The sequence below is a fragment of the Bombina bombina genome, chromosome 3 (genome assembly GCF_027579735.1).
Source record: "Bombina bombina isolate aBomBom1 chromosome 3, aBomBom1.pri, whole genome shotgun sequence".
In the NCBI taxonomy this organism is placed as follows: Eukaryota; Metazoa; Chordata; class Amphibia; order Anura; family Bombinatoridae; genus Bombina; species Bombina bombina.
Genome location: NC_069501.1, coordinates 210,286,187 through 210,299,186, shown reverse-complemented (window position 1 = coordinate 210,299,186; position 13,000 = coordinate 210,286,187). Strand labels below are relative to the sequence as shown.

General features: G+C 39.1%; 1 protein-coding gene across 7 annotated transcripts in view; it reads right to left on the bottom strand.

Moving 5' to 3' along the window:
* Positions 1-13,000, bottom strand: part of NCOR1 (nuclear receptor corepressor 1) — a 1,077,134-nt gene that overhangs the window by 26,910 nt on the left and 1,037,224 nt on the right. For all 7 annotated transcript variants that reach the window (XM_053706113.1, XM_053706112.1, XM_053706115.1 and 4 more), the window contains one exon: positions 390-443. In XM_053706113.1, the coding sequence (XP_053562088.1) occupies positions 390-443 (54 nt within the window). The remainder of the gene's footprint in view (positions 1-389; positions 444-13,000) is intronic.

The following is a 13,000-nucleotide window of genomic DNA, read 5'->3' as shown; positions in this document are numbered from 1 at the left end:
AAATAAAACTCCAGCAAGGCCTGTGTTACTGCCGATGAAACTATTTAGCTAATATGAGAACTTTATATAATTGCTTTAAATGTAATCAAGTAAAGCATATCCACTTCCTCCAGTACTCTCCCCGTTTCGGTTAAGCTAGCTGCTAGTACTGAGTATGTATTGATCACTGCAACCCCTGCAGCTCAGACCACTGTGGATCCCTGCTTATTTTGGAGGTACGAGGAACTGAGATTTGTTTGTGATTGACCAGCAAAAAGTGTGGTTGTTTGGACTAATTTGAAAGGGTATGCAGAGAAAGACGGAACATTTCACCTCTTTTGTGTGCACATTTATATTATTAAATATAAATTAGTGGATTAAATATATACTAGTGGATAGACTGATATTACCTGAACTTGTGACAGCTGGTAAGTTAAATATTTCTGTCCCCGGTTGAGCCGCTGCTGCAATAAATTAATTCAATTTTCATTAATGCAATTTAAGAACAGTTTATTAAGTTTAAAGACTGAATTATTAAACATGCTGTTATTAAAAAAGGATGGATGCCTGAGAAATGCTTTATGACAATGTAGTGCATTCCCCAAGTAGAATGAAGCCCAGCCCCACATTATTGGCTGATATATCTATTGACTTGTACATGCAATCAATATAAAAAGGCTTATTTTTAAAAATATTTAAGAAACAACATATGGAGACCAGCAGTACATCAGGAGAGAAGAATAATTATCGTTAATCATAGACACAAAAAGAAGGGCTGCAACCCAACAGAATTTATAATAAACAGAAAAGTGTTTACTGCAAGGTAGTTCAAGGCACCTCACATTTTACTGTATAATGTAAAAAAAAACAAAAAAAATACAGGCTGCAAGTAAACAAATCGATAATCAAGCAATATAAACACAGTAGAAAGTAGTTGTGACTGTCAAAAATTAATATGTGGATTTCACTTAAATCACTAGTCAGTAAGCATCAATTTAAATCATGGTTTTCTATATAAAAGGTTTCCTTTTTAGACTAACTTTTTAGATTATTTTTCAGTAATATCAGGAAATGACTGATTTAGTTATATACCATTAGATAAGATACATAGATAAGAAATATCAGAGGGAACTATCTCCAGTTTAACAGGTTAATCATTCACATTTGATCAACTTTTCAGCTGTACCTTAAAGGAACACTGAACCCAAATTTTTTCTTTAGTGATTCAGATAAAGCATGCAATTTTAAGCAACTTTCTAAGAGGTGGAAACGTTAGCAGCTCAGTGCAGTGAACGCTGCAAACAAATAAATGAATGAAAGTCCCCTTTATCTGTTCCAATGGTTTCACAAGTGCTAAGATTTACCATCACCTTCATATCAATAGAATGCATAGGCTCAAACGAAGCCTGGAGAAGACCTCTAAGGACATGATTAAGGCTCCAAGGAGGAGCAATAGGTTAGAAAACAGATCTGATTATAGCAATAGCTTGAACAAACGACTTATCAGGCAAACATGCCCACCTCTTATGCAGCAACACAGAAAGAACAGAAATCTGACCTAAAAGATAACTAGCCAACAGGCTCTTCTCTAAACCATCCTGTAGAAACGGAAGGATACTTGGAGTCTTCACTTTATGCCAAGGGAACCCACGTTCCGCACACCAAGACAGATAAGGTCTCAATTCCGATGGAAAATATGTCTGGTAACCGGTTTACGTGTTTGAACCAGAGTATCAGCACTAAATTTATATGCAGACAAACTCAGAGAATCTAGATTTTGATTGAAGAACGGACCTTGCGCCAGAAGATCTAGCCTCTGAGGCAGTCTCCATGGAGGACCTAAAAAGGTCTTTATAACGAGCCCTGTTTAGCCACGCTGGAGCTAACAGAATCGCTTAAGTTTCCTCCTGTTTGAACTCAAGAGAGCAGAATAATTAGAGGAAAAGATACACTAGATTGAAATGCCAAAGAACCCTAAGGTGTCCACCAACTTGGTCTGAGGATCTCTCGACATTTACCTTGGTAGTTTGGCACTGAGAACAGGAAGCCATCAGATCTATCTCCGGGCACCCCCATCTGCAGGAGATCTTGCAAAACACCTCCTTGTTTAACGACCATTCCCCTGAGTGCAGAGTCTGTCTGCTCTGAAAATCTGCTCCCCATTTGTCCACACCTAGAATGTGGATGGCTGAAATTTGGCATTGGAATGTCTCTGCCCATTGAAGGATACAAGACACTTACCTTAAACGCCAGCGAACTGCAAGTTCTGTCCTGGCAATTAACATAGTTCACTGTAGACAACTGTAGTTGTCAAAATGAAATTGAATAAAATGGACGGAACGCAACTGGGCTTAGCGCCTTGAGACCCTCACGGGTGATTAGTTTGCGCTCTATAAGTACCCAATATATAGGTAGAAGGGCGTTGAGGATGGCCCTCAATTCCAGAATGTTTATTGGAACTCTCAGAGAACCCCACGCAGCACCCCAGCCAGTCAATCTTGCATCTCTTGTCAAGATCTCCCAGGATGGGCGCAGGGAGAATGTGCCCTGTAGAACGGTTCTTGAGACAGCCACTAGGAAAGAGACTTGAACAATATTAACAACATTAAATGTTGCTAACTACAATTCTGGTCCATTACTATTTTAATTCCCCTGCTCTTCCGCTATAGATTAACGCTCTGTGCATGCAAGATGACTCACACCATACGTGTGAGTATCAATATCAACTATAATTATCACAATTCTAAAAAAAACTAGATGGTGATGAAGGAGAGGAGATTGGCAGCCATTTCTTACAGATTCATGCTGAAGAAAAACTTTAACATTGTTTTTAATCCTATATGCTGTTCAAAGTACAACAGGATGAAGGACGATTGCGTGAGTCTGTTTACAACGTAGATGGCTCCTTTAAAGAGTATCTCAGGTGGGAGAGATTTGGAGCTGTATACATAAAATCTTGAGTCTTAAAAGTAGCTTAAGAGATTCAGAACGCATTTTGCAGATTTTTGCTTTAAGATATTCTAGTCAGGTTGCAAAATATAGGAATGTGCTTTAAACAATAAAAGGAATATGGTTTGATTGTATCACCACCTCTGCCATCTCATAACAGGTAATATATGTAATCATCATATAAAATACTCACAAGAGGTGGTTGCAAAATATAAGTTCCGGCACTTTTTTTTGTACACACACACACATATATATATATATATATATATATATATAAAAAGCTATAATAATAATAATGTATACACAATATATTAGTATAGATAAGCAGTGCACTCAATATGAAAGCAATAAGTATAGGAATCAATAATAAATTATATGAATAATAGTGAATATGCAACAAATATGCTATGACATGCAATGAATATACTGTTATAATGACCCTTTGAGGTTTAAAACATGCAAGACAAAGAATAAGTCCCAAAAAAAAAGTCTTATCCTTTGGAAGATTCTCTGTAGATTCCTTCTCACTAGGAGACTAACGGCTGCTTGTTGAAAGAACTCTCAGGGATCCGATTGAGGGTATTGGTACAGCAAATGAAATCTAGGAAAACAAGCGAACAGAAACATTCCTCATAGTGTAGAACGTTTTAATCCAATTTAACATATAAAAAACAGTTAAAACAATTCCCCCCTGAGTAATGCCTACTCACAAGATAGGACCTCAATCGTATGAGGTAAGGTATGCGTCCTGTACGGCAAGTTTAAAGGTATCCAAACCGGGCAAACCAGAACAGCAATCTGATAGATTCAGGATACTTTCGACTGTGTTCGCAAAGCCCTGTGCTTTGGTCCGGGAGCACCACAAAAACCACTATTCAAAGGCTCAATTGGAAAAAATTGTAACATGCTGAAAATCCACAGCCGAGCGTGGTAAAACGTGTGCTGCAACGTGATGTAAGGTGGGCGTGGCCTAACACATTTCACGGAACTCATCCGCATTTTGCCACGCAATATTGAGTCAATGTAACCATTTTTGGGGCGAGCAGGTGGAGAAGAAACTGACGTACAAAGGCGAGACCAAACCCGTTGTCCGTAAATAGACAGCTAGTAAGGATGAGGTCCGTGAAACGTGCTATGTGTTACGTCACGTTACAGCACACACTGGTTTGCTTTACCACGCTTGGTTGTGGATTTTTAGCATGTTACAATTGTTGCCAATTGAGCCTTTGAATGGCGTTTTTTGTGGTGCTCCCGGACCAAAGCACAGGACTTTGCTAACAGACGAAAGATTCATGAATCTACCAGATGTTCTGGTATGGCCACTTTTGAACTTACCGTACAGAACGCATACCTTACCCAATACCATTGAGGTCCTATTTTGTGAGTAGGCATTACTCAGGGGGATTGTGTTATCTGTTTTTTTATAGGTCAAAATGGATTAAAACTTTCTACACTATGTGGAGTGTTTCTATGCGCTTGTTTTCCTAGATTATATATATATCTATATATATATCTATATATATATATATATAAATCCTTGTTGATCAGGAGTAGATGATTTTGTTGGTGAGTGCTGATCTCTTTGTGTGTGTGTATATATATATATATATATATATATTACACACACACACACACATATATATATATATATACACACACACACACACACGTATATATATAACATAATTTATGTAAGAACTTACCTGATAAATTCATTTCTTTCATGTTGGCAAGAGTCCATGAGCTAGTGACGTATGGGATATACATTCCTACCAGGAGGGGCAAAGTTTCCCAAACCTCAAAATGCCTTCAAATACACCGCTCACCACACCCACAATTCAGTTTAACGAATAGCCAAGATGTGGGGTGATAAGAAAGGAGCGAAAGCATCAAAAAAATAAGGAATTGGAATAATTGTGCTTTATAAAAAAAAATCATAACCACCACAAAAAAGGGTGGGCCTCATGAACTCTTGCCAATATGAAAGAAATGAATTTATCAGGTAAGTTCTTACATAAATTATGTTTTCTTTCATGTAATTGGCAAGAGTCCATGAGCTAGTGACGTATGGGATAGCAGATACCCAAGATGTGGAACTTCCACGCAAGAGTCACTAGAGAGGGAGAGATTAAATAAAGACAGCCAATTCCGCTGAAAAAATAATCCATAACCCAAATCAAAAAGTTTTAAACTTAAAATGAAAAAAACTGAAATTATAAGCAGAAGAATCAAACTGAAACAGCTGCCTGAAGTACTTTTCTACCAAAAACTGCTTCAGAAGAAGAAAAAACATCAAAATGGTAGAATTTAGTAAAAGTATGCAAAGAAGACCAAGTTGCTGCTTTGCAAATCTGATCAACAGAAGCTTCATTCTTAAAAGCCCAGGAAGTAGAAACTGACCTAGTAGAATGAGCCGTAATCCTTTGAGGCAGGGATTTACCCGACTCCACATAAACAAGATGAATCAAAGACTTTAACCAAGATGCCAAAGAAATGGCAGAAGCCTTCTGACCTTTCCTAGAACCAGAAAAGACAACAAATAGACTAGAAGTCTTCCTGAAATCTTTAGTAGCTTCAACATATTTCAAAGCTCTAACTACATCCAAAGAATGTAAAGATCTCTCCAGAGAATTCTTAGGATTAGGACACAAAGAAGGGACAACAATTTCTCTACTAATGTTGTTAGAATTCACAACTTTAGGTAAAAAATTAAATGAAGTCCGCAACACCGCCTTATCCTGATGAAAAATCAGAAAATGAGATTCACAAGAAAGAGCAGATAACTCAGAAACTCATCTAGCAGAAGAGATGGCCAAAAGGAATAAAACTTTCCAAGAAAGTAATTTAATATCCAGAGAATGCATAGGTTCAAACGGAGGAGCCTGTAAAGCCCTCAGAACCAAATTAAGACTCCAAGGAGGAGAAATTGACTTAATGACAGGCTTAATACGAACCAAAGCCTGTACAAAACAATGAATATCAGGATGATTAGCAATCTTTCGGTGAAAAAGTACAGAAAGAGCAGAGATCTGTCCTTTCAAGGAACTTGCAGACAAACCTTTTTCCAAACCATCCTAAAGAAACTGTAAAATTCTAGGAATTCTAAAAGATCACTTTTGGAAGAAGAACTAGAGGCGGAAAGATATAAGCAGGTTGATAATTCCAAGGAAGTGACAACGCGTCCACCGCTTCCGCCTGAGGATCCCTGGATCTGGACAGATACCTGGGAAGTTTCTTGTTTAGATGAGAGGCCATCAGATCTATTTCTGGAAGTCACCAGATTGAAGAAATACCTCTGGGTGAAGAGACCATTCGCCCGGATGTAACGTCTGGAGACTGAGATAATCCGCTTCCCAATTGTCTATACCTGGGATGTGAACCGCAGAAATTAGACAGGAGCTGGATTCCGCCCATAGAAGTATCTGAGATTCTTCTTTCATAGCCTGAGGACTGTGAGTCCCCCCTTGATGATTGACATATGCCACGGTTGTGACATTGTCTGTCTGAAAACAAACGATTCTCTCTTCAGAAGAGGCCAGAACTGAAGAGTTCTGAAAATTGCACGGAGTTCCAAAATGTTGATTGGTAATCTCACCTCCTGAGATTCCCAAACCCCCTGCACTGTCAGAGATCCCCATACCGCTCCCCAAACTGAAAGACTCGCATCTGTTGAGATCACAGTCCAGGTTGGACGAACAAAAGAGGCCCCTTGAATTAAACAATGGTGATCCAACCACCAAGTCAGAGAAGATCGAACATTGGGATTTAAGGATATTAATTGTGATATCTTTGTATAATCCCTGCACCATTGGTTCAGCATACAAAGCTGGAGAGGTCTCATGTGAAAACGAGCAAAAGGGATCGCGTCCGATGTAGCAGTCATGAGACCTAGAATTTCCATGCACAATGCTACCGAAGGGAATGATTGAGACTGAAGGTTTCGACAAGCTGAAACTAATTTCAGACGTCTCTTTTCTGTTAGAGACAAAGTCATGGACACTGAATCTATTTGGAAACCCAAAAAGGTTACCCTTGTCTGAGGAATCAAGGAACTCTTTGGTAAATTGATCCTCCAACCATGTCTTTGAAGAATCAACACAAGTTGATTCGTTTGAGATTCTGCAGAATGTAAAGACTGAGCAAGTACCAAGATATCGTCCAAATAAGGAAATACCGCAATACCCTGTTCTCTGATTACAGAGAGAAGGGCACGAGAACCTTTGAAAAGATCCTTGGAGCTGTTGCTAGGCCAAACGGAAGAGCAACAAACTGGTAATGCTTGTCTAGAAAAGAGAATCTCAGAAACTGATAGTGATCTGGATGGATAGGAATATGAAGATATGCATCCTGTAAGTCTATTGTAGACATATAATGCCTTTGCTGAACAAAAGGCAGAATAGTCCTTATAGTCACCATTTTGAATGTTGGTATCCTTACATAACGATTCAATATTTTTAGATCCAGAACTGGTCTGAAGGAATTCTCCTTCTTTGGTACAATGAAGAGATTTGAGTAAAACCCCAGACCCCGTTCCAGAACTGGAACTGGCACAATTACCCCAGCTGACTCTAGGTCTGAAACACATTTCAGAAATGCCTGAGCCTTTACTGGGTTTACTGGAATGCGTGAGAGAAAAAAATCTTCTCACAGGCGGTCTTACCTTGAAACCTATTCTGTACCCTTGTGAAACAATGTTCTGAATCCAAAGACTTTGAATCGAATTGATCCAAACATCTTTGAAAAATCGTTACCTGCCCCCTACCAGCTGTGCTGGAATGAGGGCCACACCTTCATGCGGATTTGGGAGCTGGTTTTGACTTTCTAAAAGGCTTTGATTTATTCCAGACTGGAGAAGGTTTCCAAATGGAAACTGTTCCTTTAGGGGAAGGGTCAGGCTTTTGATCCTTATTCTGACGAAAGGAACGAAAACGATTAGCAGCCCTATATTTACCTTTAGATTTTTTGTCCTGAGGCAAAAAGGCTCCCTTCCCCCCCAGTAACAGTTGAAATTATTGAATCCAACTGAGAACCAAATAATGTATTACCTTGGAAAGAAAGAGAAAGCAACGTTGACTTAGAAGTCATATCTGCATTCCAAGACTTAAGCCATAAAGCTGTTCTAGGTAAAATAGCTAAAGACATATACCTGACATCAATTATAATGATATCGAAAATGGCATCACAAACAAAGTTATTAGAATGTTGAAGAAGTTTAACAATGCTATAAGCATTATGGTCTGACACTTGTTGCGCTAAAGCCTCCAACCAGAAGGTGGAAGCTGCAGCAACATCAGCCAAAGAAATAGCAGGTCTAAGAAGATTACCCGAACATAAATAAGCCTTCCTTAGAAAGGATTCAAGCTTCCTATCTAAAGGATCCTTAAAAGAAGTACTATCTGCCGTAGGAATAGTAGTACGTTTAGCAAGAATAGAGATAGCCCCATCAACTTTGGGGATTTTTTCCCAAAACTCTAATCTATCAGATGGCAAAGGGTACAATTTCTTAAACCTTGGAGAAGGAGTAAATTAAGTACCCAGACTATTCCATTCCCTAGAAATTACTTCTGAAATAGCATCAGGAACTGGAAAAACTTCTGGAATAACTACATGAGGTTTAAAAACTGAATTTAAACGCTTATTAGTTTTAATATCAAGAGGACTAGACTCCTCCATATCTAATGCAATCAACACTTCTTTAAGTAAAGAACGAATAAACTCCATCTTAAACAAATATGAAGATTTATCAGTGTCAATATCTGAGGCAGAATCTTCTGAACCAGATAGATCCTCATCAGAAATAGATAAGTCAGAATGATGGCGGTCAGTTAAAAATTCATCTGAAATATGAGAAGTTTTAAAAGACCTCTTACGTTTATTAGAAGGAGGAATAACAGACAGAGCTTTCCGAATAGAATTAGAAACAAATTCTTTTACATTAACAGGAACATCCTGAACATTAGATGTTGAAGGAACAACAACAGGTAATGGATTATTACTAATGGAAATATTATCTGCGTTTGATAGTTTATCATGACAATTAACACAAACTACAGCCGGAGGAACAGTTACCAAAAGTTTATAACAAATGCACTTAGCTTTGGTAGAACCGACATCAGGCAGCGTCTTTCCAGAAGTAGATTCTGATCCAGGGTCAGGTAGTGACATCTTGCAATATGTAATAGAAAAAACAACATATAAAGCAAAATAATCAAATTCCTTAAATGTCAGTTTCAGGAATGGGAAAAAATGCAAAACAAAACAACCTCTAGAAACCAGAAGCAACTAAAAAGTGAGACTGAAATAATGTGAAAAAAACGGGCGCCAAGTATGACGCCCACATTTTTGGCGCCAAGTATAACGCCCACATTTTTTGGCGCCAAGAATGACGCCCATATTTTTTGGCGCCAAAAACTTCCGCAACACACATACGTCAAAAATGACGCAACCACGTGAAAACTTCCGGCGTCAACTATGACGCCGGAAATGACGAAATTTTTGCGCCAAAAAGGTCTCGCGCCAAGAATGACGCAATAAATAGAAGCATTGTCTGCACCCGCGAGCCTAACAGACCGCAATTTAGAAAAAAAAGTAAATTGAAAATTGAAAATTTTTAAGGTAAGAAAAAATATAATTCATATGCATTTTCTCAAAAAAATGAAAATGACAGTCTGAAAGAAGGAATACTGATTATCCTGAATCATGGCAAATATAAGTTTAACACATATATTTAGAACTTTACATATAAAGTGCCCAACCATAGCTTAGAGTGTCATGAATAGAAATAAGACTTACTTACCCTAAGACACTCATCTACATATAGTAGATAGCCAAAACAGTACTGAAACAAGAATCAGTAGAGGTAATGGTATATAAGAGTATATCGTCGATCTGAAAAGGGAGGTAGGAGAAGAAATCTCTACGACCGATAAAAGAGAACCTATGAAATAGATCCCCTAGAGGAAGACCATGGTATTCAAATAGGCAATACTCTCTTCACATCCCTCTGACATTCACTGCACTCTGAGAGGAAAACCGGGTTTCAGCCTGCTGCAAAGCACAGATCAACGTAGAAATCTAGCACAAACTTACTTCACCACCTCCATGGGAGGCAAAGTTTGTAAAACTGAATTGTGGGTGTGGTGAGGGGTGTATTTGTAGGCATTTTGAGGTTTGGGAAACTTTGCCCCTCCTGGTAGAAATGTATATCCCATACGTCACTAGCTCATGGACTCTTGCCAATTACATGAAAGAAATATACATACACACACACACTACTATATAAAAAGCTAAAAAATCCATTTTTATTTCCTTACATGAAAAGGTTACACACTGATGCATTCAAATACAGATGCAGGAAATTACGCTACCTATAACAGTACATGAACAAGTAATCTATACTATTCATATTTCTTCTTGCCTGGTATGTATGCTGGAATGTTTTCTCTTTTTAACAGGTCTGCTTTGGTGAGCAAATGTTGGTTACTATTACATTTCTGAATAATGTTAATGTTTAATTCATAAAAAACTAAATTTATGCTTACCTGATAAATTACTCTCTTTAACGATATGACGAGTCCACGGATTTCATCCTTACTTGTGGGATATTAACCTCCTGCTAACAGGAAGTGGCAAAGAGCACCACAGCAGAACTGTATATATAGCCCCTTCCCCTCCACCCTCAGTCATTCGGCCGAAGGTATAGGAAGAGAAAAAGGAAAGGCTAAAAAGGTGCAGAGGTGACTGAAGTTTACAAAAAATATAAAGAAAAACTGTCTTAAAAAGAACAGGGTGGGCCGTGGACTCGTCATATCGTAAAAGAAAGTAATTTATCAGGTAAGCATAAATTTAGTTTTCTTTTACAAAGATATGACGAGTCCGGATTTCATCCTTACTTGTGGGAAACCAATACCAAAGCAATAGGACACGGATGAAAGGGAGGGACAAGACAGGAACCTAAACGGAAGGCACCACTGCTTGAAGAACCTTTCTCCCAAAGATAGCCTCAGAAGAAGCAAAAGTATCAAATTTGGAAAATTTGGAAAAAGTGTGAAGGGACGACCAAGTCGCAGCCTTATAAATCTGATCTACAGAAGCATCATTTTTAAGGAGGATGATACTTCTCAGCCAAAAAGAAAGAGAGGTAGCCGTAGCTTTCTGACCCCTACGCTTTCCAGAATAAACAATGAATAATGAAGATGATTGACGGAAATCCTTAGTTGCCTGTAAGTAAAACTTTAAGGCACGGACCACGCCCAAGTTATGTAACAGACGCTCCTCTTTAGAAGAAGGATTAGGACACAAGGAAGGAACAACAATTTCCTGATTAATATTCTTATTCGAAACAACCTTAGGAAGGAACCCAGGTTTAGTATGTAAAAACCACCTTATCAGAATGAAATATGAGATTAGGCGAATCACACTGTAATGCTGAAAACTCAGAAACTCTTCGAGCAGAAGAAATAGCAACCAAAAACAGAACTTTCCAAGATAATAGTTTAATATCTATGGAATGCATAGGTTCAAACGGAACCCCTTGCAGAACTCGAAGAACTAAATTCAAACTCCAGGGAGGAGTAATGGGTCTAAATACAGGCTTAATTCTAGATAGAGCCTGACAAAAAGACTGAACATCTGGCACATTTTGCCAAACGTTTGTGATACAGAATTGGCAAAGCTGAAATTTGTCCCTTTAAGGAACTTGCTGATAACCCTTTCTCCAATCCTTCTTGGAGAAAAGACAAAATCCTAGGAATCCTAACTTTACTCCATGAGTAACCCTTGGATTCACACCAAAAAGATATTTACGCAATATATTATGATAGATTTTTCTAGTGACAGGCTTTCTAGCCTGTATCAAAGTATTGATAACTGAACCAGAGAATCCTCGCTTCGATAAAATCAAGCGTTCAATCTCCACGCAGTCAGTTGCAGAGAAATTAGATTTGCATGTTGGAAAGGACCTTGAATGAAAAGGTCCTGTCTCAACGGAAGTTTCCACGGTGGCAGAGAGGACATGTCCACTAGATCCGCATACCAAGTCCTGCGTGGCCACGCAGGCGTTATCAGGATCACTGAAGCTCTCTCCTGTTTGATTCGAGCAATCACGTGTGGGAGGAGAGGAAACGGCGGAAACACATAAGCTAGGCTGAACAACCAAGGTACTGCCAAGGCATCTATAAGTTCGGCCTGAGGATCCCTTGACCGGGATCCGTATCTTGGAAGCTTGGCATTCTGACAAGATGCCATCTAAACCAATTCCGGTCTGCCCCATCTGAGAATCAATGAAGCAAATACCTCCGGGTGAAGTTTCCACTCCCCCGGATGAAAAGTCTGTCGACTTAGAAAATCTGCTTCCCAGTTCTCTACCCCTGGGATGTAGATTGCTGACAGATGACAAAAGTGGACCTCTGCCCAACTGATTATCTTGGATACTTCTATCATCGCTAAGGAACTCCTTGTTCCCCCCTGATGATTGACATATGCCACAGTCGTCGTGTTGTCCGGCTGGAATCTGATGAATTTGGCCAAAGCCAACTGAGGCCACGCCTGAAGCGCATTGAATATTGCTCTCAGTTCCAGAATATTGATTGGAAGTAGAGACTCCACCTGAGTCCAAACACCCTGAGCCTTCAGGGAGTTCCAAACTGCACCCCAGCCCAGAAGGCTGGCATCAGTTGTCACTGTCACCCACGAGGGTCTGCGGAAACAAGTCCCCTGGGACAGATGATCTGGCAACAACCACCAAAGAAGAGAGTTTCTGGTCTAAAACACCTCACTTTACCATGTCTTCCTAGTATAACACAGGCAAAGAGAATGACTGGGGGTGGAGGGGCTATATATACAGCTCTGCTGTGGTGCTCTTTGCCACTTCCTGTTAGCAGGAGGTTAATATCCAACAAGTAAGGATGAAATCCATGGACTCGTCATATCTTTGTAAAAGAAATACATTTGCAGGTATTGCAGAATGTTTTTTTTTTTTACTTAATACCATTACCAGGTTGTATTTTTTCAAAAGGGAACCATACCTATTTTAGTGCCAAAGGCTTGTACACTGATTGTAGGAAGGCGTAAT